At 39.1% G+C, this 23,591-nt stretch overlaps 1 protein-coding gene and 1 pseudogene across 1 annotated transcript; both read left to right on the top strand.

Annotated features, from left to right (window-relative positions):
* The first annotated feature begins 5,237 nt into the window (after window positions 1-5,237).
* Window positions 5,238-8,000, top strand: USP26 (ubiquitin specific peptidase 26). The gene has a single exon (XM_012764766.3). It carries the CDS (start codon window positions 5,238-5,240, stop codon window positions 7,998-8,000), a length of 2,763 nt encoding a protein of 920 aa, XP_012620220.1.
* Window positions 8,001-13,953: 5,953 nt separating this feature from the next.
* On the top strand, window positions 13,954-14,332 carry LOC105871441 (10 kDa heat shock protein, mitochondrial pseudogene; annotated as a pseudogene).
* The last annotated feature ends 9,259 nt before the right edge of the window (window positions 14,333-23,591 follow it).

Raw genomic sequence — 23,591 nt, 5'->3', positions numbered from 1 at the left:
TTTTCCATGTCATTTAATGGGCCCTCATAGTGGAATTGGCTTGTCTGAGGTCACTAACCTATGTGTAATTTAAAATAAATGTGAGTTAAAGTTGTTTTTCTTTTTAAAGCTCTTGTTCGGGATAATTGGAAATACCCAGAAATGATTGGAAACTCATGTGGTAATTATCTGGCCATGTCTTTTCCATTTACTGCATATGTGGGCTGGCATGCCATCTTTTGGGTCTTTCATCATTTCTATTCAATGAGGCGTACTTAGGTAACTGAGCAAGATTTCTAGGTATGTTGTTATTTTCTTACTTCACATGTTTTCAGGAAGTTGAATAAAATAATTTAAACTTACTACTTGTACCACATCACCATATACCTTTACGCTCACCTATTCAATGAGATAAACACATACTTGATTTTATTATAGCTGATCATAGTTTTCCTAATGTCAGCAGAAGAGAACTGACCTAGAAATTTTATTTTTTCATAGTCATTTAGCCTACAGGGCCATCTAGACTTTATCAATCTGCCTCCAGGCTATAGTTCTCTCTAAACTTTCCAAAACAAATGGTTGTCTTCTTAAAGCATTATCTGCTTAAACAAATGCTTGAAAGAAAATAATTGTCTTTTTAATATTATTCTTTTATAATGAACAGTTTGGGATTGAGAAATGCATATTCAAATTTGAAAGGTGTGTAATCATTAAAGTTTTTCTTCCTCTTGAAATAATGAAAGCCTGAGTGGTGGGAGATATAAATGCAGGATACAGAGGGTAGGTACTCCAAAAGCAGCAAAAGTCTTCATTAAATTATAGTAGTCCCCTCCTTATCTATGGGAAATATATTCCAAGATCTTCAGTGAATGCCTGATATCTCAGATAGTGCTGAACCCCATTGCTGTCAATTGGGACATGTTTCTCTGTTCATGTCTTCCACCCAGAAATATAATTCCTTTTCCATCCTAACTAGTACTTATCATGCACTGTGGCCGTAACTTTTGCATTTTGAAGTGTGTCAGGAAAACTAGCACATATTTCTTTTTTCTTCACAATTTCGTGGGAAGAAGATTCATTCTTACTGTAGAACTTAGCAACCTCAGCATAGAATTTTTTTTCTTTCCTTTTTCTTTTCCTAAATTGAAAACTTTCACCTTTTTACTTAAAGGAAGCACTTTATGGCTTATCTTTGGCATATCCAAATTCCTTCCAAATTCCCAGAATCGCTATTCTTGCTCTTTGGGCTATTATTAAGGAAAAGAAGGGTTACTTGAACACAAGTACTGTGAGACAATAGATCTGATAACTGAGGCAGCTACTCAGCTACTGAGTGACCATTGGGCAGGTAGTTTAGACAGCCTGACAAAGGGATGATTCTTGTCCCAGGTGGGATGGGGTGGGACAGCATGAGATTTCTTCACACTATTTAGAATTTACTTCAAGCTTTTGAATTGCTTATTTCTGGAATTTTCCATGTATATTTTTTGACTGTGGTGTGGTTGTGACCATGGGTATCTAAAACTGTGGAAAATGAAACTGCACATAAAGATGGGGACTCTACTGTATCTTAATATGGAATCAATGACCTAGGCTTCTATGTTCTTGGCTTGCAGACATTCTAAGGGTCAGTTTTCTCACTTGATCTGCAAAGGACGAGGCTAAGCCATGCAATTTGGGGAGTTGAGATAGGTTGTAAGACTTGATACTCCAGGAGATCCTCTCTTACAAACATTGCTTCCACCCAGAGTATGTGAAGCCCCAGAAAATGGTATTGAAAGGATATTTTCCAAGATTCTTTGTCCCCACTAGAATTAAACCCCTCTTCTACTGTGATATTTACACAGTGATGTTTAGAGTTTAAATCATTTAGGTACAGTGAATGCTCACATCCTCTGTGTCCCTGAGAGCAGTGGCTGCAATACTCAACGTTCAATAGACCCTCAGCAAATCATAAAATGCAGCATAGAGTACATGCTTCGCAAATATCTCAGTTACCGAGAAAATCAATGTACAGTGAATTAGTAAATTAACAATAAAGCAGACACTTCTACTAGGTTTTTTTTTTTTTTAACTCTACAACCAACTTCTTGGCACCACAGGTCATGCCTGTAAATATGATAGTCGTGGTGCTGTTTTGTGAGTGTCTAGCTATGCTTTGAGATCAGCAGCTAGCCCAGAGTATTGCACTAGTAATTGATCATTTAAATTTAATGGATTGGGTATGTAGGTGAAATTGAGAGGAAAGCATGTTGGCTTGAATAACTTTTGAATGTGGCTGTTATCCATGTTTTGAATCTGATGTGAAGGTGACAAGAGAGGAGGAATGCCACTACTGCTTAAGTTTATTTTAGGCTGCATAGAATAGTCACTGAATAGGCTGTTCAGTGGAGTCTTGAAGAACCAATACATGTTAACTTAAAATTTTCTGAAAACAATCAGAGGAGGCTTCAGATGTCTTGAATAATGCAGCAGAATGAAGAAGGGGGTTTAAACTTTAGATGTGCTAGAAGAGGTGGCAGTGGTTAGACCACTCAGCTGTACATTAGCAAGATGGTTCTTAATCTTCATTTTCCATGTCCAGTGGGCTCAAAATAAGTTTCCTTTATTCTGAAATGAAAATGTAAGCAGGTTGGACTGTGAGGGAAGGAATGATGAATGGAGAGATTTTGTGAACATATGTGTCTTAACTACATTTTTGAGGGCAGAGAGAGGTAATGCTGGGAGGGTCGTAGATTATGTCAGCTATCATTAGAAAGAAGAAACAACAAGTTTTAATAAATATAGATGAGCTGGAATTAGAAAAATTTTGGAATGCAGACTCAAAGTTGTTTTGGTGTTGCAGGTTCTCAGAAGTTATTGAAATAAGGAACAATTAAGACTTTGTCTTTTTATGGAGAGGAAATTGTTTAAATCCTTACTTAGCATCTACAGTAGGACAGTGAGCTATAAATCCAGAAAACTTGAATTTGCTGCTGTGCTTCAATGTTTTTATGGCCCTATTTCTACCATGATAAATACAGTCTTTGTTACTGGGATATATAGGCACTTTTGTATGTGGATGGGTACAATTCCTACCTCACTGAACATAGGTTGATAGATGAAATACTTTATAAAACAAAAATCTATTTAAATTTATTCTGCACCAGTTTTGAGGTTTTGATAATTTGAACAGGGACTGAGCAGAAGTTTTCTTTAGTATTACCCATAAAGACAGGGTTTAAATATCATAGACAATATTCAGGAAAAATATTTATTTAGGAGAAAACAATTTCCAGTCAATTCTTGGACATACACTTTCTGATACAAACATTTGTAGTGCTGATAACTTACTAATTAATTCAGATTTGCCCCAGAGTTATTCAGAAATTTCTAATTTTCAGTGATTAAGTACATCTGATCATTCCCCACTGGTTTGAATACGGGTAGCTAGCTCAGATTAAGTGGGCTTTGTGGCCAGAGTTGGCCATAGGAGCTTCACTAGCCTATATCTGATGGGTAAGAAGTTCTCATTCTATACGTGAACTTTTGTTAATAAGAGGTAGAATAAATTGATGTTCCCTAAGTGCCAAGTGAAATATAGGGGCATAACTAGATTTTCAAGAAGTTAGATTGATTTACTTTGAGTGGTCTATGTATGAAGTTCTCTAGACATCAAGGAATATTCATCAGTTCCTGGGTTGAAGGCTGCACATTGCCTCCACTTTCTTACTTATTGTGGTTGCCCTGTAGGGGTTATTCTGTGACAGGAAGATTAGCACATTGTATACATACACTTAAGACCCTATTGAGTATGCTTTTCAGTTATTTATTGAAAATCTTCTAAATGTCTCATAATTTCAATTGAAGTGGGGAAATTAATCAGAATGGAATCTGATATTGAGGTGGATTTACTGTATGGGTGTACATTTTGAGTTTTATCCAAGCATTTTTATTATTGTTTTAAGTAATTTTTTAATGTTAGCACATACACTTTCTTTTTTTCATTTTTTATTTAAGTGGATTTAGGGAGTATAAGTGGATTATTGTCACATGGATGAGTTGCATACTGGAATCTTTCTTTATGCATCACCTGAATAGTATACATTGTATCCAGTATTTCATCCTTCTCCCCCATCTTTCTTCCCCTTTCTGAGTCTCCATTGTCAATTAAGACACTATGTATGACCATATATACCCTTTTTTTAGCTCCCACTTACAAATGAGAACATGCAGTTACATAACTTTCTTGATTTTTCCTGTAGTGACTGTGCCTTGCCAATCAAGATTTCTGCCTTCATGCAACCATGGGAGGCTCGCAAAAGGCATTGATCTGTTAATAGAAAAAATAAAAAACCCACCAAACTCTGTAAAACAATTTAAAGAGGTTTATTCTGAGCCAATGTGTGTGACCATGGCCCACAGAGCCACACCCAAGAAGTCATGAGCAAGAGGTCTCAAGGTCGGGTTACAGTTTGATTTTATACATTCATTTTAGGGAAACAGGAATTGAGGGTAAAATCACAAATCAATACATGGAAGGAGTACATTGGTTTGGCCGCAAAAGGCGGGGCATCCTGAAGCGGGGCTTACAGGTTATAGGTGAGTTTAAAGATTCTTTGATTTGTAATTGGTTAAAGAAAGCTTTGTTGTCTAAAGGCTTGTCGTGGTTTCAGTTAAGATAAGGAAATCTGTTAGTCAGAGACCATTCACAGTATACCAACTTCAAGCTATGTGTTAAGCAAATTGCTGGCCTGCAGGTGATTTAAACTTTGCCCTGCATGTTCTTAGGTTTTCTTAATAATTTAGTGTCTTATTGTCACAAAGAGTCAGTTTTATCTGTCCTATGATCTGTTTCAACATTAATGCTGGTAAATTGTGTTTGGACACTAAAAGGGAGAGCAGGTATAACGAGGCATGTGTGATCTCCCTTCCCTTTATGACCAGGAACTCAGTTTTAAGCTTTTCCTGGGGTCCCCTTGGCCAACAGGGCATCATACAGTTGGCGTGGGGCTTAGGATTTTATTTTTAGTTTATAAGTCTTCTCATTTAAAGAGCCTGGATGTTGAGAACCTGAAAAGATTGTAGAATATTAATGTAAATACTAGAATACTAGCATACTAGTATAAATCAATACTTGAAAAAGGATTATTCTGTATATAGAACTAAAGAAACATTTCTTTGGTGTTGTCTCTGCAGGTGAAATTGCAAAACAATTTGGAACTTCAAAATTGTCAATAATCCAGGATACTTGTTTTTTATTTGTTAAAAAAAGCATGTCTACCTTATTTGTACATGGTTATGTCCAAATATGGAGCATGAAGACTGGGATGTCTAAGTCAAAAGAAGCATTCATTGAAACAGTGAAAGGAAAGAAGAAAGTTCAACTGGTTCTTTATTTCAACACTGGAGAACTTAAAACTTTTCAGCTAAGTAATAATATTAAAAATGTGGTCCTTAGATCCTATGGAGAAAAACAAAACCACTTGCATTTAACTTTCCAAAATAATAACTTCTTGTTTATTGAAAGATTATCCTCTAAAGATGCTGAACAGTTGAAGAGACTCCTGGACAAAGTCCATGGAAACAAGAGTCAACCATGCGGGAGACCTCATAAGCATAAGGGTGTCTTTGCCAGCACAATAACACAGGAGGAAATCCACCAAACTTCATTTCAAAAAGTTAATAACAAATCAAGAGGTGGATCTTATGAGACAGGAAAAGGTAGTGAAACACCTGCCCTTCAGGAGATACCTTTGTTTACATCAAAATCATCAATGCCTATTTGCAAAAGATTATTAGAGAATCTACATAGGAAGAGGAAAGGAATGATTTTGTCTAGTTCAGAGATGAATGAGAAGTTCCTGAAAGAAAGCTCCCTAGGAAAGAAGAAATCCAAGATGAATCCCTTGAAGTATGTAAGCCACAATCCAGAGAAACAATTTGAGTTAAAGGAATTAAAAGAGAAGAAGAAATTGGAATTTGAATCTTTATTTATGACCAACTCTACTGGAAACCCTTACCTAGATTCCACTGGTCTCCAAACTCTTGCTGAGAAAGTATTTTTGGCATTTCTTTTGGAACCAGATTATAATGAGTATGGCCTAGAGTGGGAAGAATTAAGGATGTCACTTGACTTACACCCAGATAATAAACTATGGCAAGGACTCCCTAATTTGGGAAACACCTGTTACATGAATGCAACCTTACAGTGTCTATTTGCAATTCCATCATTTGTTGACGATTTACTTAATCAGGATTTCCCATGGGGTAAAATGCCCCTTGGTGCTCTTAGCATGTGCTTGGCCCAGCTGTTTATTTTGAAAGATATTTATAATATAAAAATCAAGGAGAAGTTACTTGTGAATATTAAAAAAGCCATCTCAGCAGTTGCAGAGATATTCTCTGGGAACGTACAGAATGATGCTCATGAGTTTTTAGGTCATTGTTTAGATCAGCTGAAAGAGAACTCAGGAAAAATAAACAGAATTTTGAAGACTAAAAGTGAATCTGAGGAAGAAAATTCACCTCAACAGGTTTGTGCTGGTGATGCTGCCACTGAAGTGCTTGTTTGTCCTGTCATCAGTAATTTTGAGTTTGAGTTGATGCGCTCTATTGTTTGTAAAGCTTGTGGTCAGGTTGTTCTCAAGACAGAACTGAGCAATTACCTCTCTGTCAACCTTCCCCAAGGACCAAAAGCACTTCCTTTGTCTATTCAGTCTACTTTTGATCTTTTCTTTCAGGCAGAAGAGCTTGAGTATAATTGTGAGAAGTGTAAGCACAAGACTTCTCTTGCAGTTCACAAATTCAGTAGGCTACCCAGAGTCCTTATTGTTCATCTGAAACGTTATAGGTTTAATGAGTTCTGGTCCTTAAGAAAGGATGACCAGGAAGTCATTATATCCAAATATTTAAACTTGTCTTCTCATTGCAACGAAAGCACTAAACCACCTCTTCCCCCAAGCGAGAAAGCACGTATTAGGGATTTCCAAGTATTAAAATTTTTTCAAAACCTGAATTCTGGAACCATCAGCTCATTAAGACATTCAATTAAGTTGACCTTGGAATCCAAGAATTCCCTGGCAGTACACATTAGATCAGACAAGGAGTCAGAACCACAAAAATACCAGAGAGTCTTTAAAGGAACAAGCAGAGAACAACAGCAAAAAGACCTGGGGAAAAATTCTAAACTGAATACAACACAGTCAGAATTGTTAAACACAGGAGATGAGGCACTCATTGAAAAAGAGCTATTAGTTGGCTCAATGATGTATCTAGAGGACACCTCCCTTTCTCTAATCCACAGAGATGGAGGTAAATTCACCAGCAGCACAGACAAATGTGTTGCAAAAGTTCATCATCAACAAGTTCCTGAAAATCCAAAGCTAAAGAAATACAAGAAAACCAGAATGTGTGTAGCTTTTGATAAGGTCACTAAGCCTACCAAAAATTTTTATCAAAATGAAAAAATCAGAATTCCAAAAGGATTCCGAGAAGTAGCTGAACAGACCCACCAGTGTAATGGGATGAGAATCTGTGAAGAAGCCTCTCAGCAGGCACTGCCTCAAAGCTTTCCAAAGCCAGGTGCCAAGGGACACACAAAGAATGGTAGAGGACCCATGAAATTAAATCTCCAGGGGGATAATGTGAAGAACCAGGGTGCATTGGGTTCTGAAAAAAACTCTGGAAACAAAGACATTTTCAATAAGAAGACAGAGTCCAAAGCCAAGGAACCAAAAAGAAATGCTTATAAGGAAGATCTTCCTACCTATCGTCTCATTGGTATTGTCAGCCATATTGGTACAACCCCAAAGTCAGGCCATTATATCAGCGATGCCTATGACTTTGAGAGGCAGGCCTGGTTCACTTACAATGATACGCAGGTGTCAAATATCCAAGAGGCCCTGATGCAGGAGGAGAGGCTTTGTACTGGATACATCTTTTTTTACATGCATAATGAGATCTTTGAAGAGCTGTTGAAAAGGGCAGAGAGCTCCCAGCTTCATAGCGGCGAGGCAGGGAAGACCCCTCAGGAGTAATAAGGAACAGACTTATTGCACAGAATTGCTTGACTGCCTCATTATCACTTTGGAAAGAAAACTCTAAACTATTCTAGAAATACAGAGACAATTAGCCCAGGACTGAAGTTCAAATAGAAACATGGAGGAATCTCCATTTTAACTGTGACACATGCACGTCAATCCCACAGCTCTGGCTGATGAGTGTCCATTTTTCCTACAAGACTGGAATTGGGCTTTCATGTTTTAACGCAGTGGTTTTAAAAGTATGCTCCTCAAATTAACAGCATTAGAAGCGTGGCAAACTCCTTAGACATGTGAAATCTTGTGCTCCACTGCAAATCTACTGGTTCAGAAACTTGAGGTAGGAAGTAGGAATCTGATGGCAATTCTGCTGCTTAATACAGTTTGAGAACCACTACTGTAGTACAGAAAGTGTATTGTTACATTTTGCTATTGTACCTTTTAGTTGCTTATTTTGTAAAAGACTTTGATTACATGTTTTGTGTTTCTTATTTTCATGTATGCCTTGCCTTTGTGAACTTAATTAAAAGCAAAACAACTATCAGGTAGCCATAATAATTAAAAGCATAAACATTTATTTTAGAAAACTAAAAATGTAAAAATCCATTTAAAATGTCACTTTCTGATGATCATATTCAGCAATTTGGTGGGACAAAAATAGTTGCTGGGATCCTGGCAAGAAACATTAAATGAGGCAGATAACTTTTGAGCCCTTTCAGACATATATGAATGAGACTTAATGCCACCAGGTCAAGTCTCTAAACTGGCTGCTGCACTACTTCTTTTCCTCAATGCCAAGGGGGCTGTATACCCTCAGGCTTTAACACTTGAGAATGGAGCAATTGACTTTCTCTCAAGAGATTGGCCCATGTTTCTGCTAGCAAGCTGATGATGGCCCTTGGTAGTCTGAGCCCACCTTGCCATCTTGGTCATCTCAGAGAGATAGTTGCATGGCATCAAAGGAACTTTACCTGGACTTTATCTGGGAAACCTTGAACAATCCTCTGCATTCAAGATTACAAGACTAATTCGGAATTTATTTTGTATCTCTGTACTTTACAACATGGTGGACTTGTTCCTTCAACTAGTAAAGTATACATGCTTTAAAGTCAATTTGTAGTGTTTGAAAGTCTTAGCTGTTACTGATTTCATACAACACCAAAAAATCTGTATGGAGAAAGTCTGCTTCTAGGGAAAGCCACATGGATTCTGGGATGGTCATATTTCGTTGGAGCTCTGTACAATCCAGGGATTTAATAATTCTGATACCAAGCATATACCATCTCTGTAACATAGCCTTCATTATGAATCTGTAGTGCCTTGTGTTTTTGTTATGAACAAATGTCTTGTACTAAGAGCCTTTCTCACCTCATATAAGAGGATTGAATTTTCAGTCCCACCTTTACCACATGAGTACCCACCCCTTGTGTATGGGGGATTGTTTTAGTACAGCTGTATTAATCCAAAAGTTTGTTGATACTCTTAATCCTAGGGACCTTTAAAGAGGTGAATTGGAATTTATTCTAATTTAGAAGTTAAATAATGCCCTGTAAGGGAGAAGCCAGATTCTAAAGCTTGAGTATTATTTTTATTCAGAAGACAGTATGTCTGGAAGGAAGTCTTAATGAGACTTGAAGATTGCTAAGGTATATAGGAGGGAGTGTCCCAGATTGAATTAATCACTGTCATGGAGGAAGGTGTTACAGACACAACAATTAGATTGTTCGGCTCCTATAGTATTTGGGCAGCTGGATGATAAGGCTGGAGTTGCATTTAGAAGAAGAGAGTGACAGTTTGGTTTCTAAATTTCAGGCTTTTGGCTTCTCTAGAACAGTTTATGCTGAACCCAGTTGCATAGACATCAGAAGAGGAATTTTGGTAAGAGTAAAGGAAAGTTATTTTGTTTTGAAATATGAAGTATGAAGATGCCAATAATTCAAAAGATTAAAAATGTTTTGGTATGGTATTTACATCCTGGACATGCTGCTCTTCTGTATGTCACACTTCCAAATGCAGGGCAAATTGAAAGGTGGGGAAGATGGTAAAGGTATCCATGACAGGGAGGATCTTGAGTTAAATCCATCATTGTCCTGTGAGGAAATTCTGAGTGTACAACCAGTGGCTGTAAACCATCTAGATGTTATATTGTTATTTCAAATAAAAGATTGAAAAAATTATTCAGTGACTCAGTGGCTATAATTTATTTGGGATATAAATTTGTTCTCCAATTCATGGGTTATTTCCAACTAATCCTTAGAGATAAAAAAAATTGTGCTCATTTTCTGTTGCTTTTGTAAGGAATTACCACAAACTTAAAGGCTTAGAACAAAGCAATTTTATTACCTTACAGTTCCTGGAGGCCAAGAGTCCACAATCGATAACACTGGGATAAAACCAATGTGTCCTACCAGCAGTGTAGGAATGTTCCTATCTCTCCACATCCATGCCAGCATTTATTGTTTGGGGACTTTTTGATAAAGGCAATTCTTACTGGAGATAAGTGATATCTCATTGCAGTTTTGATTTGCGTTTCCCTGATGTTTAGAGATGTTGAGCATTTTTTTTTCATATGTTTGTTAGCCATTCTGTCTTCTTTTGAAAAATTTCTGTTCATGTCTTTTGCCAACTGTTTGAAAGGGTTGTTTGACCTTTGTGGAAAGCAATACGGAGATACCGTAACACGATACAAATAGATCTACCATTTGATCCAGCAATCCCACTACTGGGCATCTACCCAGAAGAACAAAAGGCACTCTATAAAAAAGACACCTGCACTCAAATGTTTATAGCAGCACAATTCACAATTGCAAAGTTGTGGAAACAACCGAAGTGCCCATCAATACATGAGTGGATTAATAAAATGTGGTATATGTATACCATGGAGTACTATTCAGCTCTAAGAAACAATGGTAATATAGCACCTGTTGTATTTTCCTGGATAGAGCTGGAACCTATTCTACTAAGTGAAGTATCCCAAGAATGGAAAAACAAGCACCACATGTACTCACCGGCAAATTGGTATTAACGGATCAACACCTAAGTGGACACATAGGAATAACATTTATTGGGCGTCAGGCAGGTGGGAGTGGGGAGGAGGGGATGGGTATATACATAATGAGTGCAATGCGCATTGTCTGGGGGATGGTCAAGCTTAAAGCTCTGACTCGGGGGGGGAAGGGGGGGGCAAGGGCAATATATGTAACCTTAACATTTGTACCCCAATGATATGCTGAATTAAAAAATAAAGTAAAATTGAAAAAATAAAACCAATGCGTCAGTAAGGCTGCAATCCTGGATTCTGTGAGGGCGCAATGTGTTTCCTTGCCTTTTCCACTTTCTAGAGGCTGCCCACATTTCTTAGCTTATGGCCTTGTTCCTCCATTTTCAGAGTCAGCAATATTGAAATGAGTCCTCACACTGCCATCTCTGCTTGTCTTCTCTGCCTTCCATTTTTAAGAACCATTGTGATTAGTACTCTGGGAGGCCAAGGCAGGCGGATTGCTCGAGGTCAGGAGTTTGAAACCAGCCTGAGCCAGAGTGCCCCGTCTCCACTGTAAGTAGAAAGAAATTAATTGGCCAACTAATTATATATATAAAATTAGCCAGGCATGGTGGTGCATTCCTGTAGTCCCAGCTACTTGGGAGGCTGAGGCAGGAGGATTGCTTGAGCTCAGGAGCTTGAGGTTGCTGTGAGCTAGGCTGACGCTACAGCACTCACTCTAGCCTGGGCAACAAAGTGAGACTCTGTCTAAGAAAAAAAAAAAAAAAGAACCATTGTGATTAGACTGGACTCACCAAGACAATTGGGTAAAATCTCCCTATTTTAATTTAGCAATCTTAATTCCCATTAGTTTTGTAACACACCTTATTCACTATGTCCAAGGACAGGATGGGACCATTATTCTGCATACTGCACATGCCTGATAGTAAAACTTAACAGAAAATCTTCAGCAACAAAATAAAGCAGGGTGGTTCAGGACCCACATCCTTGGGGAGTGAAAGTTAGTCACTCAACCAGGTAAATAAGAGGTAAAGCTTAGGTTTTTAGAGAGAGAGAGAGAGAAATTTGTGGTTGGTAATTGAAGAACTCAGACCTTGAGGCCAATTACAGAAATAAGGACTATAGTAGCTTTGCAGATTTCGCCATATTACATGCATACATTTATTTGCATATACTCACTGTTTCCTTTTTTGTTGTTGTTGTTCTAGTTCTTATTTCAAAATTTATTGTAGGTTAGTTTTGCTTATTTTTAGGTAATAAAATAATCAATGGGGGCCTGACTTAATTTGAGGAATAATCAATAGATCCCGTGAAGGATGCAATGACTTGAGAATATGGGTCATCTGGCTTTCAGTGAGAGTGAGAACTTTACTTATAAGAAGGATTGGTGTATCTTTTTAGGTAAAAATACAGAGTTGCTTTGCAGCTGCAAGGGAGTTCAGATGTGTGTCAAGGGGCACATCTGGAAGCTAAACAACCAAGCAGGTGAACTGTGCCAGTTATCTGTTGCCCCTCAGCCTCAAGTTCACCTTCAATACGTGCTCAGAGATAACAGGATTCCTTTTAGTCATTTCTCCATTGCTGTAGACACATGTTGAACTTTCTCTATAGAGAGTTCTACGGCTACATTGCAAGTGGAAGGGGCTCTCCTGCTCTTAGCAGTTTGCAGTGGGTTAGCAGTGTGGGGGTGAGAATATCTGGTGCACTATCCCAGCCACAGACCCAGAATATGTGGTTCCTGATGTCCTCACAGCTTCAGCCTGGTGTGATCACTTTCCTCCTGCCATCTCAACATGGACACCATGCCTTCAAACGTCACTCTCTAGTGTCTATGTTTATCTCCTATCAACCTGGTTGCATTTTCATTCTATGTTGACTTCATTCAGTAAAAATATTTCAAAAGAGAAGCCTGAAGCAAGTTTGTTTCTGTAACCTAACAGAATGGTTTATTTCTCCCCATTGTACATCTTAAAGTTTCATATTTGAGTTTACCAGTATACTAGGCACAGCTGGCTCATCATCTGGAATGGGTTAGCCCCAAAATAAGCATACTTTCTGGCTTTTCTGCCAGGCTACTTTTTTCAAACTTAATATGTTGTACCAGTGAGGGTTCACCAGAGAAACAACCAACAGGATATGTCTATGTACATGTGTGAGTGTATGGAGAACAAGTGAGAGAGAGAGAATAGTTGATTTAAGGAATTGGCTCGTGAGTTAGGGCTGGTGATTAATTTTATGTGTTAATTTGCCTGGACTAAGGGATGCCTAGATAGGTGGTAAAACATTTCTGGGTGTGTCTTTGAGAGAGTGTTTCTGGAAGAGATTAGTATTTGAATCAGACTGATTGAAGATCACTCTCACTGATGCAGGAGGGCATCATCCCAATTGTTGAGAACTAGAACAGAACCAAAAGGCACAGAAAGAGCAAATTGGCTATCTGCTTGAGCTGAAATCTCCATCGTTGCTTGCCCTCTGACATCAATACTTCTAGTCATCAGGCCTTTGGACTCAAACTGGGACTTAACACCATTTACTCCCCTGGTCTCAGGACTTTTGAGTTTGGACTGGAACCACACCCTTGGCTTGCCTGGCCCTCCAGCTTGCTGGTGCAGATTGTGGGAACTCTCAGCCTCCATAATAACATAAACCAGTGCCTCATGATAAATCTTTTAATCTAATTATATCTGTCATATTGGTTCTGTTTCTCTGGAGAACTCTGACTAATACAGCTAGTAAGTTTGAAGTTTATAAGGCAGATCAGCAGGCTGGAAACTTAGGGAGGAGTCAATGTTGCAGTCTTGATTCTGAAATCCGCAAGGCAAGCAGGCAGGTTGGAAACGGCTGGAGTCCTGAAGCAGAATTCCTTCTCTGGGAAACAGGTTTTGTTCTTAAGGCCTTCAGCTAACTGATTGAGGTCTGCCCACATTATCAAGAACAATCTCAGTCTCCTTGCAGCGGTGCACGAGAGCAGAGTACTTGCTGTGGCGGCGGGAGTCATGGCAGGACAAGCATTTAGAAAGTTTCTTCCGCTTTTTGACCAGGTATTGGTTGAAAGGAGTGCAGCCGAAACTGTAACCAAAGGAGGCATTATGCTTCCAGAAAAATCTCAAGGAAAGGTGTTGCAAGCAACAGTAGTGGCTGTTGGATCGGGCTCTAAAGGAAAGGGTGGAGAGATTCAACCAGTTAGTGTGAAAGTTGGAGACAAAGTCCTTCTCCCAGAATATGGAGGCACCAAAGTAGTTCTAGATGACAAGGATTATTTCTTATTTAGAGATGGTGACATTCTTGGAAAGTATGTGGACTGAAATAAATCACTATTGAAATGGCATTGACATGAAGCTCATTCCACTGAACTTCTGAAATCTTTCATCATGTAAATAATTTCCATGTCTCTCTTTTATAATAAACTAATGATCACTAAAAAAAAAAAAAAGAACAATCTCATTTACTTAAAGTCAACTGATTGTAGATGTGAGTGACATCTACAAAATACCTTCACAGCAACACCTAGATTACTGCTTGATTGAATGACTGGAGACTATAGTGTAGCCAAGTTGACACATGAAACAAACGATCACATTATGTAAGTTCAGAAACTCAAAAGAGTGCCTTAAGAAAAGCGTGAGCAAAACTCAGTTTTGTTTAAGCACGCCATATTTTGTGTTATAGTTCTAAATCATTACAGGATGAGCAAACTATCTTTAGAAAAAAAATCTCAATTGGACAGTATTAAGGACAAAAACCACAAAACCCACTTCCTGGGGAAACTATTTCTCAGGCTACATAGTGAAACTCTCAACCAGGTAACTATTCAGTTTCATTATTGCAAGAACTATCATTGTTTTATATCAATTTTGCAGTATAAAACTGCAAAAAATTAGCAGTTTTCTAAGAATGGGGTATTTTCACCTGACAGACACTGCTAATTTCCCTTCTTTAATTCTGCTTCTATGAGTCACCAGCCCCTGATGCTTCTCCAAGTCACCTCTGCAGTTTTGTCTGCAATGGTAGCATCTGTAACATTCACAACCAAGGTTTTAAATGGAAACACATACTCCCTTGCCTTTTTTGCACATTATAAAATGTACTGTTACTACAATGCACGATAGATATGTATACATGAGTGAGTGATAGATGGGGAGAAATGGCCATTGTTTTTGTGTTATTATTTGAAGGACACTGGGAATACCAAAAATCAAGACTGTAGCCCAGGGTTCAGCAAACTAGTCTGTGGACCAAATCTTGTCTGGTGTATGTTTTTGTAAATAAAATTTTATTGGAACACAACCATGTCAAGTCCTGTACATATTGCCTAATGATTCATTTACATATAGTCTACAACACCAGGATCGAGTAGTTGTGAAAAGGCCCACAAAGGCTAAAATATTTACTACCTGGCTCTTTAAAGAAAAAACTTGCTAACCCCATCTTTGAGCAGCTGTAACTCTGCTAGTGCTTGAAATTCCCCATGAAGAAGACATCATTTGGGAACATGCCTATTGGTAAAGGGAAAAGACCTGCATAGAAGTAATACTCCAGTGTTCATGAAATGAGATGCTTTTCTTCTCCAAATTAAGCCTGGGGTAGAAAAGAATACAGGAATAGGAGGAGGGAGAAAGGAAGTTGGGGTATTAATAGGTGCTTCAGCACAGTGTATCTGAGTAAGGGAGGGTGTGGTGGTGAATACAATTTACCCATTCAGGATACATGCAGAGAATAAGGAACATTGAGTGGCGGACTTGTATGGATACCGTTTCCTGCAACATCTGATAAGGACAAGCCCAAACATGGAAGAATGGCATGGAGAACACTACAATGAGACTTTAGACAAATACCAAAAAGATAGAGAAAAGGTTCCAGTTGAAGTGAATTCAATTAACCTTAACAAGGATTAATTGAGTACTTCATCTATACTAGCAGACAAAAGGTGGATAATCTAGCTGAGAATAGAAAGCTTGATTCATTTCTGTCAGTGGGGCTACCAACCTTGAAATAATAGCACCAACTTCAACTCCACCCTCTCCCTCAACCACTATATAGCCAATCAATCATCTCTCTTTTCACTCATTCTCAGTGCTACCAGCCTATACCAGACTGTAATCAATCAACTCAGTCAACTAATAATCCTTTGAGTCTATGATGTATATATGAAAATATAACTGATGACACCATACAGTACCAAAGAGAGGCAAGACATTGAGAGGAATAAAATTGCAGAGAAAGGAGATTGCTGAGGCCTGGGTTGATTAGAGAAAACTTAAAGACAGACATGGCAGTTGAGCTGAGCTTTGAAAGTCGCACAAAATTCAGACATACGGAAAAGGGGCATCTCAAGTGAAGGGATGGGCCTAGTAATGGCATAAAATGTGGAATTCCTCATTCTAGTATGACAGTACACGGTGGCACTAAAGCGGAACCTAAAACTCTGCCCCCAAAGGTGAAGTGGGCCATCAAGAACAGTGACCAAACCCCTACCAAGCTGTGTGATCCCTAAAGAGCTGGCTGAGCATATTTAGATTGCTCACTTACATTTAATTAACATGAGAGGATGTGCTGATTAATGGTCTCTTGTATCAAGGGAGACTGTCACTTATGCTAAAGATAGCATAATCATATTCGTGAGAGGGGAACAAGTGACACCTGCCCTGGAAAATAACATGCTAGTGAAACAAATCCAACATGAAGAAATAAAGTGGCATCCATGTCTACATTGAGACCATGGTAAGAGACTTCACAATTCATGCATAACTTTGTGAAATTCCTAAGAAATGAATACAATATAATTTGTTTATGGTTTGGTCACCAAGTCTGTACCAACTTATCCCCCACAAACCACGAAATATTCTGGAAAACAAGTTAAAAAACTACGTCTTAAAACATCTCTCCTTTGCTGTATCTTTTAGAAACTAATTCAATATAAAGAGCCATTGTTGACTGTACGTGTAATATTGCTGCACTTTCCTACCTATTTTGACTTATATATACAGTCATTCCTTAGTATCTGCAAGGAATTGGTTTCAGGACCCTCACCTCTGCAGATACCAAAATATGCAATGTTCAAGTGCCTTGTATAAAATGGTGTGGTATTTACATGTAACCTATGAACATCTTCCTGTATATTTTAAGTCATCTCTAGATTACTTATCATACCCAATACAAATGCTAGGTCAATAGTTATTATACTTTAGTGTTTTTTTTATTTGTATTAATTTTATTGTTGTATTGTTATTTTTCTAATATTTTCAATCTATAGTTGATTAAATCTGTGGATGTAATACTTGCAGATATGGAGAGTTGACTGTAATTCCTCACCTACTCCAGCATATTCATCTTCATGGCACGTGAGCAACAGGGAGGAAATGAGCACTAATAAACTCTCACCCCGCTGGAAATTATCTCTTTGTATTACTACTTTCCCATTTAATGCATCCAGTGACCTCTACTATTTGTATAATAGTCTCATTAAGTATTTCTATAGGTTTTCAGATGAATATGGATGCATTGAGGTCATTCAAAATGTTTGGAACAACACATTGTAAACTGATTAATTTATTTCACGTCAATGCTGGATTCTACTCCGTGTCCATCCCCAAAAGAGCCAAAACCACGCACTTAAGAAGCAGATCAGTGCATGAATGATGTCCTTCCTGCTGAACAACATTTAACAGAAGAAAGGTTGGCAGTAGGGCAGTGTTTCCCAGGATATAGATGACTACAGACATAACATACATGCAGGATCCCTGCTCATCATCCAACCATCAAGATAAACACCCTCTTGCAGTTCCCAAAAGACAATGCTATGTCCCTACCAAAATACATGTTTTTCCTTTGAGTGAATGAAAGCCAGCCCAGTCCCCAACAGGCATGATACCCTAAGTGTGGTTGGCAAAATAAGGAACTCCTCAAAGATTTCCGCATTCTAATCTCCAGAATCTGAATATGTCATGTCACATGGCAAAGGGAAATCAAGTCTACAAATGGAATTAAGACTGCTTATCATCTGACCTTAAAATGGGAGATTATACTGGATGATCTAGGTGGGACTAATGTAATCACAGAGGTCTTTAAAAGTGGAAGAGGAGGCCTGTTTGGTGGCTTATGCCTATAATCCCTGACTCTGGGAGGCTGGGGTGGGAGGAAGGCTTAAGGCCAGATGTTTGAGACAAGTCTGGGCAACATAGCAAGACCCTGTCTCTACAAAAATTATAATAAAAAGTAGCCAGCCATCATAGTGTGCACCTGTACTCCTAGCTACTTGGGAGGCTGAGGTGGGAGTATCACTTGAGCCCAGGAGTTTTGAGGCTACAGTGATCTATGATCGTGCCACTGCACTCCAGCCTGGATGACAAAGACCCTGCCTCAAAATAAATAAATAAATAAATAAATAAATAAATAAATAAATAAATATAGAAGAGGGAGAAAGAACCAGAGAGATGACCTCATGGGAAAGCTCTGCCTAACATTGATGACTTTGAATATGGAGAATAGGGCCCTGAGCCAAGGAATGTGGGTGACCTCTAGAAGCTGGAAAAGAAAGGAAATGGATTCTCTCCTAGAACTTCCAGAAGGAACACAGTCCCACTCACACTTTGATTTAGTCCGGTGAGAGCCATTTTTGACTTATGACCTCCAGAATTGTAAGATAACAAATTTTTGTTGTTTTAGGCCACTAAATTTGTGGTAATTTGTTTCAGCAGCTATAGAAAACTAATGTAGCATGGAAGTACTAAGAGGCAACTCAGAAACTCCCCTGGGTTCCAGATGACAATGTTCAACTTTATCTGAGCCCTGTGACACTAGAACATAGCTATAGTTAAGAAATTCTCCTACCCTTTTGTGTTCCAGGAAATGACTTACTGCAAAGAATCACCATTATACATATGAATTGTGCATGACCTCCTTGTTTCCTTACCTATGACAAGGCCAGACACACTTTCTGAATTCTCTCTCTCTCTCTCTTTTTTTTTTTTTTGTCATATAAATTGAATTGAACTGTTTGTCCTCACTAACCAATCTTGACAAAATACCAACTAATTTGATTTGACCAAACTTTAGTCTGGCTTCTCCCCTCCCCACAGGCCCCTGAACTTTGATCCAGATTCAGCCTGAGCAAACATCAGAATGCAGAAGAGCCTCTCCTTAACGACCCCTCCAAAACATCAGCTGACCACAAAGAAAGATATCTTTTATCAACTGTCCAATTATGCCATATGCTCATCCCACTTCCCTGTATCTGGTTCTTTTTAGCCTTACTTGCTTCTCCCTATAAAACAGAAACCTTTTCTACCTGACTTTTGAGATGCTTACAGATCTTATGGTCAGAGGCGTCTCCCTGTTGCAATAGTCCCATTCATCCTATAGCAATAGTTCCCTCAAATAAAGTCTCTTTTTACCAGAGTCTGGATTTATTTTTTGACACAGCCTTCCTTGGCTCCAGTGTGTAGCAGCCACATGATTTCTCTTTGGTAATAAGGATCAATCACTAGTAGATTAACTCGTCTTTATGCCAGTTTGTTCAGTGGCACAAGGAGACCAAAATGGCCAGGTGGCACTCTCGACCTCCTATTCAGCAGAACCATTATTGTGCCCCTGGTGAAAGCATTCCCACCTTAGGAACTAATAGCTCCAAACTAGCAAAGCTCAAAATTCCTGGAATAAAGCAAAAATTCAGGAAGTGGGCTATTGGGTGTAATTGTAAGAGGAACCATTCCCAATTCCACTCCCACTCCCATTCCCACTCCTACTCCTTGATTTCCCAACCGATATATTCTGGGTCTAGGGGAGACAGCCGCACATTATGGTCTCTCATTTAAAGCAAAAATTATATCCTATGAGACCGAATCCCATCCAGTCAGGATGGGATGTTTTTTTCCAATTGGCACTGCAGCTGAGTCTTCAGTAAGCCATTCCACCTTTCAAGTGGACCAGCTGCTTCTGGGCAATGCAGCATGACCAGTTATATCCATGGGTACAAGGCCATTGCTGCACCTCCTTTGCTGTGTGATGCAAGGCTGTGTGGAATGCCACCATGGTGGATTAGGGGTTTCATGAGTCCACAGATGATGGTGCATCAGGGAGGACAAACTCATATCTATATTTACACTTAGATCTATACAATCTATTTTAGTGAAGACAAATACTTGCCCCCTGTGTGGTGGAAGAGGTTCAATGTTGTTCATCTGCCAGCAGGTGGCTTGCTGGGCCTCCTGAGGAATGCTGCCAAGTCTGGGACTCAGTGTTCATCTCTGCCATCAGCAGGTTAGGCATTCAGGATAGCTGTAGCCAGGTCAGCCTTCACGAGGGGAAGTTTATGTTGTTTTGCCTATGTCCAGGTTCCACCCCTTGCCACCACAACCAGTTTGTTCCTAAGCCTATTGAGCAAGCACTCAGGTGGCTGGAGCAAGAATTTGACTTTCACAGAATGCATCATTTTGTTCATCTGATATCTTCACAGTCTGTGCCCATTCTGAGTCTTCTATCTGCATACCTCTTCCCCAAACTTCCTCCTATCCATCCATTCAGCAGTGTAGCTGCCAGAAACAGCAGAGCCCTTCCTGCTGCAATGTCCCTCCAGCGCCCTCTACTGGTAAAGCTCAATATTTACAGTGCACACTGTAAAGGAGAAATGTTTAAGTGAATTGTGCTCATTATCGTAGAACGTGTATTAATGGATGAATTTGGAACTAAGAGACAATACATTGATAACTGGCACAGCCTCTTCACTTCAATATCATCAGTACCTTGTCTATTGGGATTGGAATCCTGTTTGTTGGCTAGTAAATTTCTGAGCCTCAGTTTTCTGACCCTTGGGAAATAGCTCAAAAGGCATATTCCTCAACCCTGGATCCATCTGTAATGTGAAAGCCTTAGTATAATACTTGCATGTTTTGAGCAACATACTCCCTAAACACATGAAAGTGAATAGGTCCCTTCATAACCTTGCCTAAAACACTTGATCACTCCTTTTGTTACCCCATAGAATACTTATTTCACTTAAAAATTCAAAATCAAGGTATACATTCATTCTTCAGTTGTGGGTGCTCCCCAAAACGATGATTGGGATAGCTCCTCTGCAAAGCTAAGGCTGTAAGGCTCTACTTAGGAAAGTAAGACATCGAGAGTTTTTATACTAACAAGCCACCCCTCTTTCCTCCTAGTCTTTTTGGTGCAGAAAAGGTTGACTGATTTGCATTAGGAAAGAATAGTGGTGGCGATGAAAGTACCAGAAGCTGGCCTGATGCAACAATTACTTTCTATACCTGAGATTTTATTGCTGGTACAGGGCCCTAGGCATAATGGGAACAAGCAACTTCTGATATGGCTTAGGCATCAGTATGTCCTCTGATCTTTGGGCATGGTTGGTATCCTTTTGCCATGGTCTACCCAGAGGGCCTAGGGTGGTAGCAAAACATCCATAAGCTTGTCCCCAATTCCTATAAGACTCTGCATGGTTTTGAGGCAGATATTTTCCATTCTCCTCAATACAAATTGCAAGCTAATTGTTCCTCAGCCCCTCTGTGTGCAGCAGCCATGTTTGTTACATAATAGACTACTTTGGTTTGGATTGACTCCTCCCATCTCGCGTAGCCGAAGCTGATGTCTGTTCTCACCTCCTTCAGTGTCCAAAGCCTCTCCATTTATTAGCACCCACCATTCAGCAGCATCCCCAAGATTGCCTATCCCCAAAGTATCACATTCTTAAATTGCCTCTTATTCACTCTTGCTTCCCTCTCACTCCTCTTCTCTTTCCTTTAACAGCACAGGAAAACTTTACTTTTCTCAGCAGGCCAGCCCTCCCCACGTGTTGGGATGATAGCAGTTACTTACTAAAGCTCCACTCCCCTCTCACTGGTGTCATTTGGGGTCCTGTTTTGCAGAGATTAGGGATCAGGTTCTAAAATGACTCATGAATCTGTTAGGAATAAGACATACATAATAAAATCATATCAGCTGCTTTGATTTTGCTCTAATGGCCACTTTTTTCCATTTGGCATCATTTTAATAATTCTAAGGGAGAAGTTGGAGTTCAGCAGAGAGAAGTACAAGTAGGCAATGAAAAGTTCGCTAAGCAGAGACAATCCTTTAGCAATAATTATGACCATTATTTAAAATGATTATCTTCTCTAAAGGATTTTCAGTTTCCTCCTTTAGAAGCTTCTAATTTTCTTTTTGCCCTTTTCATTTTACAAGCAATTATCTGTAAGTGCAACTGAAGTGCCAGGGATCTGAGTTGTTATTCTTAAAATGAAGTCTAAGGAATAAATGTGAAAATTGATAATACTTATCACATGCTGTCTCTGAGGGTTTTGTTGTTATTTTTAGGGGCATGATTTCTATTAAAAAGGAAAACAATACTGTGTTTGTTTCCATTACAAGTCATCACATTAACCCCCCCCTTTTTTTTTTTTTGAGACAGGATCTTGCTGTTGCCTGGGCTACAGTGCAGTAGCATCATCATAGCTCACTGCAATCTCAAACTCCTGAGCTCAAGCGATCCTCCTGCCTCAACCCCCCAAGTAGCTGGGACTACAGGCAAGAGCCATCATGCCCGGCTAATTTTTCTATTATGTTGAAAAAGGGTCTTGCTATGTTTTTCAGATTGGTCTCAAACTCCTAGCCTCAAGCAATCCTCTCACCTTGGCCTCCCAAACTGCTAGGATTATAGGCATGAGCCATCGAGCCCAGCCTGACCATTCTTTTAAGTCTGGGTCCAACAACCAGTAAGTGAAACCTGCCCTGTGTCTGTAGCTCTACCCCAAACTGGTTGGAGTTGCAATGAGAAGAGTCATCAAAGATTTCCCCACTCCTATGAGGGATATATTCTGAAGTTGTCTTACTTCAAACAAGCTATTTAATTTCTGAGCCTCACTTTCTTAATCTGCAAAACTTACACCCAAAAAATCATTTTGTCATCACTGAATGATTGTGGGGATTAAATGACATAACTTGTGTTAAAATGCCATGTATATTCTTAAGTGTTAAACAAGGGGACACCTGCATTCTAAGATTATATGATGGTTACTAGACCAAATTTATGAGTCAAATGGGAGAAACAAATAGCACAAAACACTTCCTAAGTTGTTAATATCTTAGAATTCCAAAGCTCTTGATCCTTGAGGAAAGCTATGGATCCAAATTAATGTTTTCCAGTTTGGCAAGTAATTACCAACTTTAAAGAACTCAAGATCTTCCCATTCCCCTCCTCCTTCCCATTTCTCTTCTCTGTGGCACACCCACCCCCTTTTCCAATACCATTTCTCTGTGGAGTTACAGGCAGTTTCTAAGCAAATTGCTTGAGTCTGGCTTCCTGGGAAGTCCAGATAGGACATATTCAGTAATGTGCTGGTACTGGTTTGTATTGGTGTGAGATTATTGTGGACATTCCTTCCCAACCCCACATCTAGTCACATCTGTTGGTAACTTGAATGGCCATAGTGGGAGTGTTTACTTCACAGAAGTTGGTAAATAGTACAAGTCAGATAAACCTCTGACTTTTTTGCTTTTCAGAGAGCTGGTTGTTAAACATTTACCAACACACATATCCTTTTTGGGTTCTCCTCTGTTTAGAGACACATTGACGCTCTTCC

Source organism: Microcebus murinus, chromosome X (genome assembly GCF_040939455.1).
Source record: "Microcebus murinus isolate Inina chromosome X, M.murinus_Inina_mat1.0, whole genome shotgun sequence".
Classification (NCBI taxonomy): Eukaryota; Metazoa; Chordata; class Mammalia; order Primates; family Cheirogaleidae; genus Microcebus; species Microcebus murinus.
Note: the sequence above shows the minus strand (reverse complement) of the source record. Positions and strands in the feature narration are given on the sequence as shown.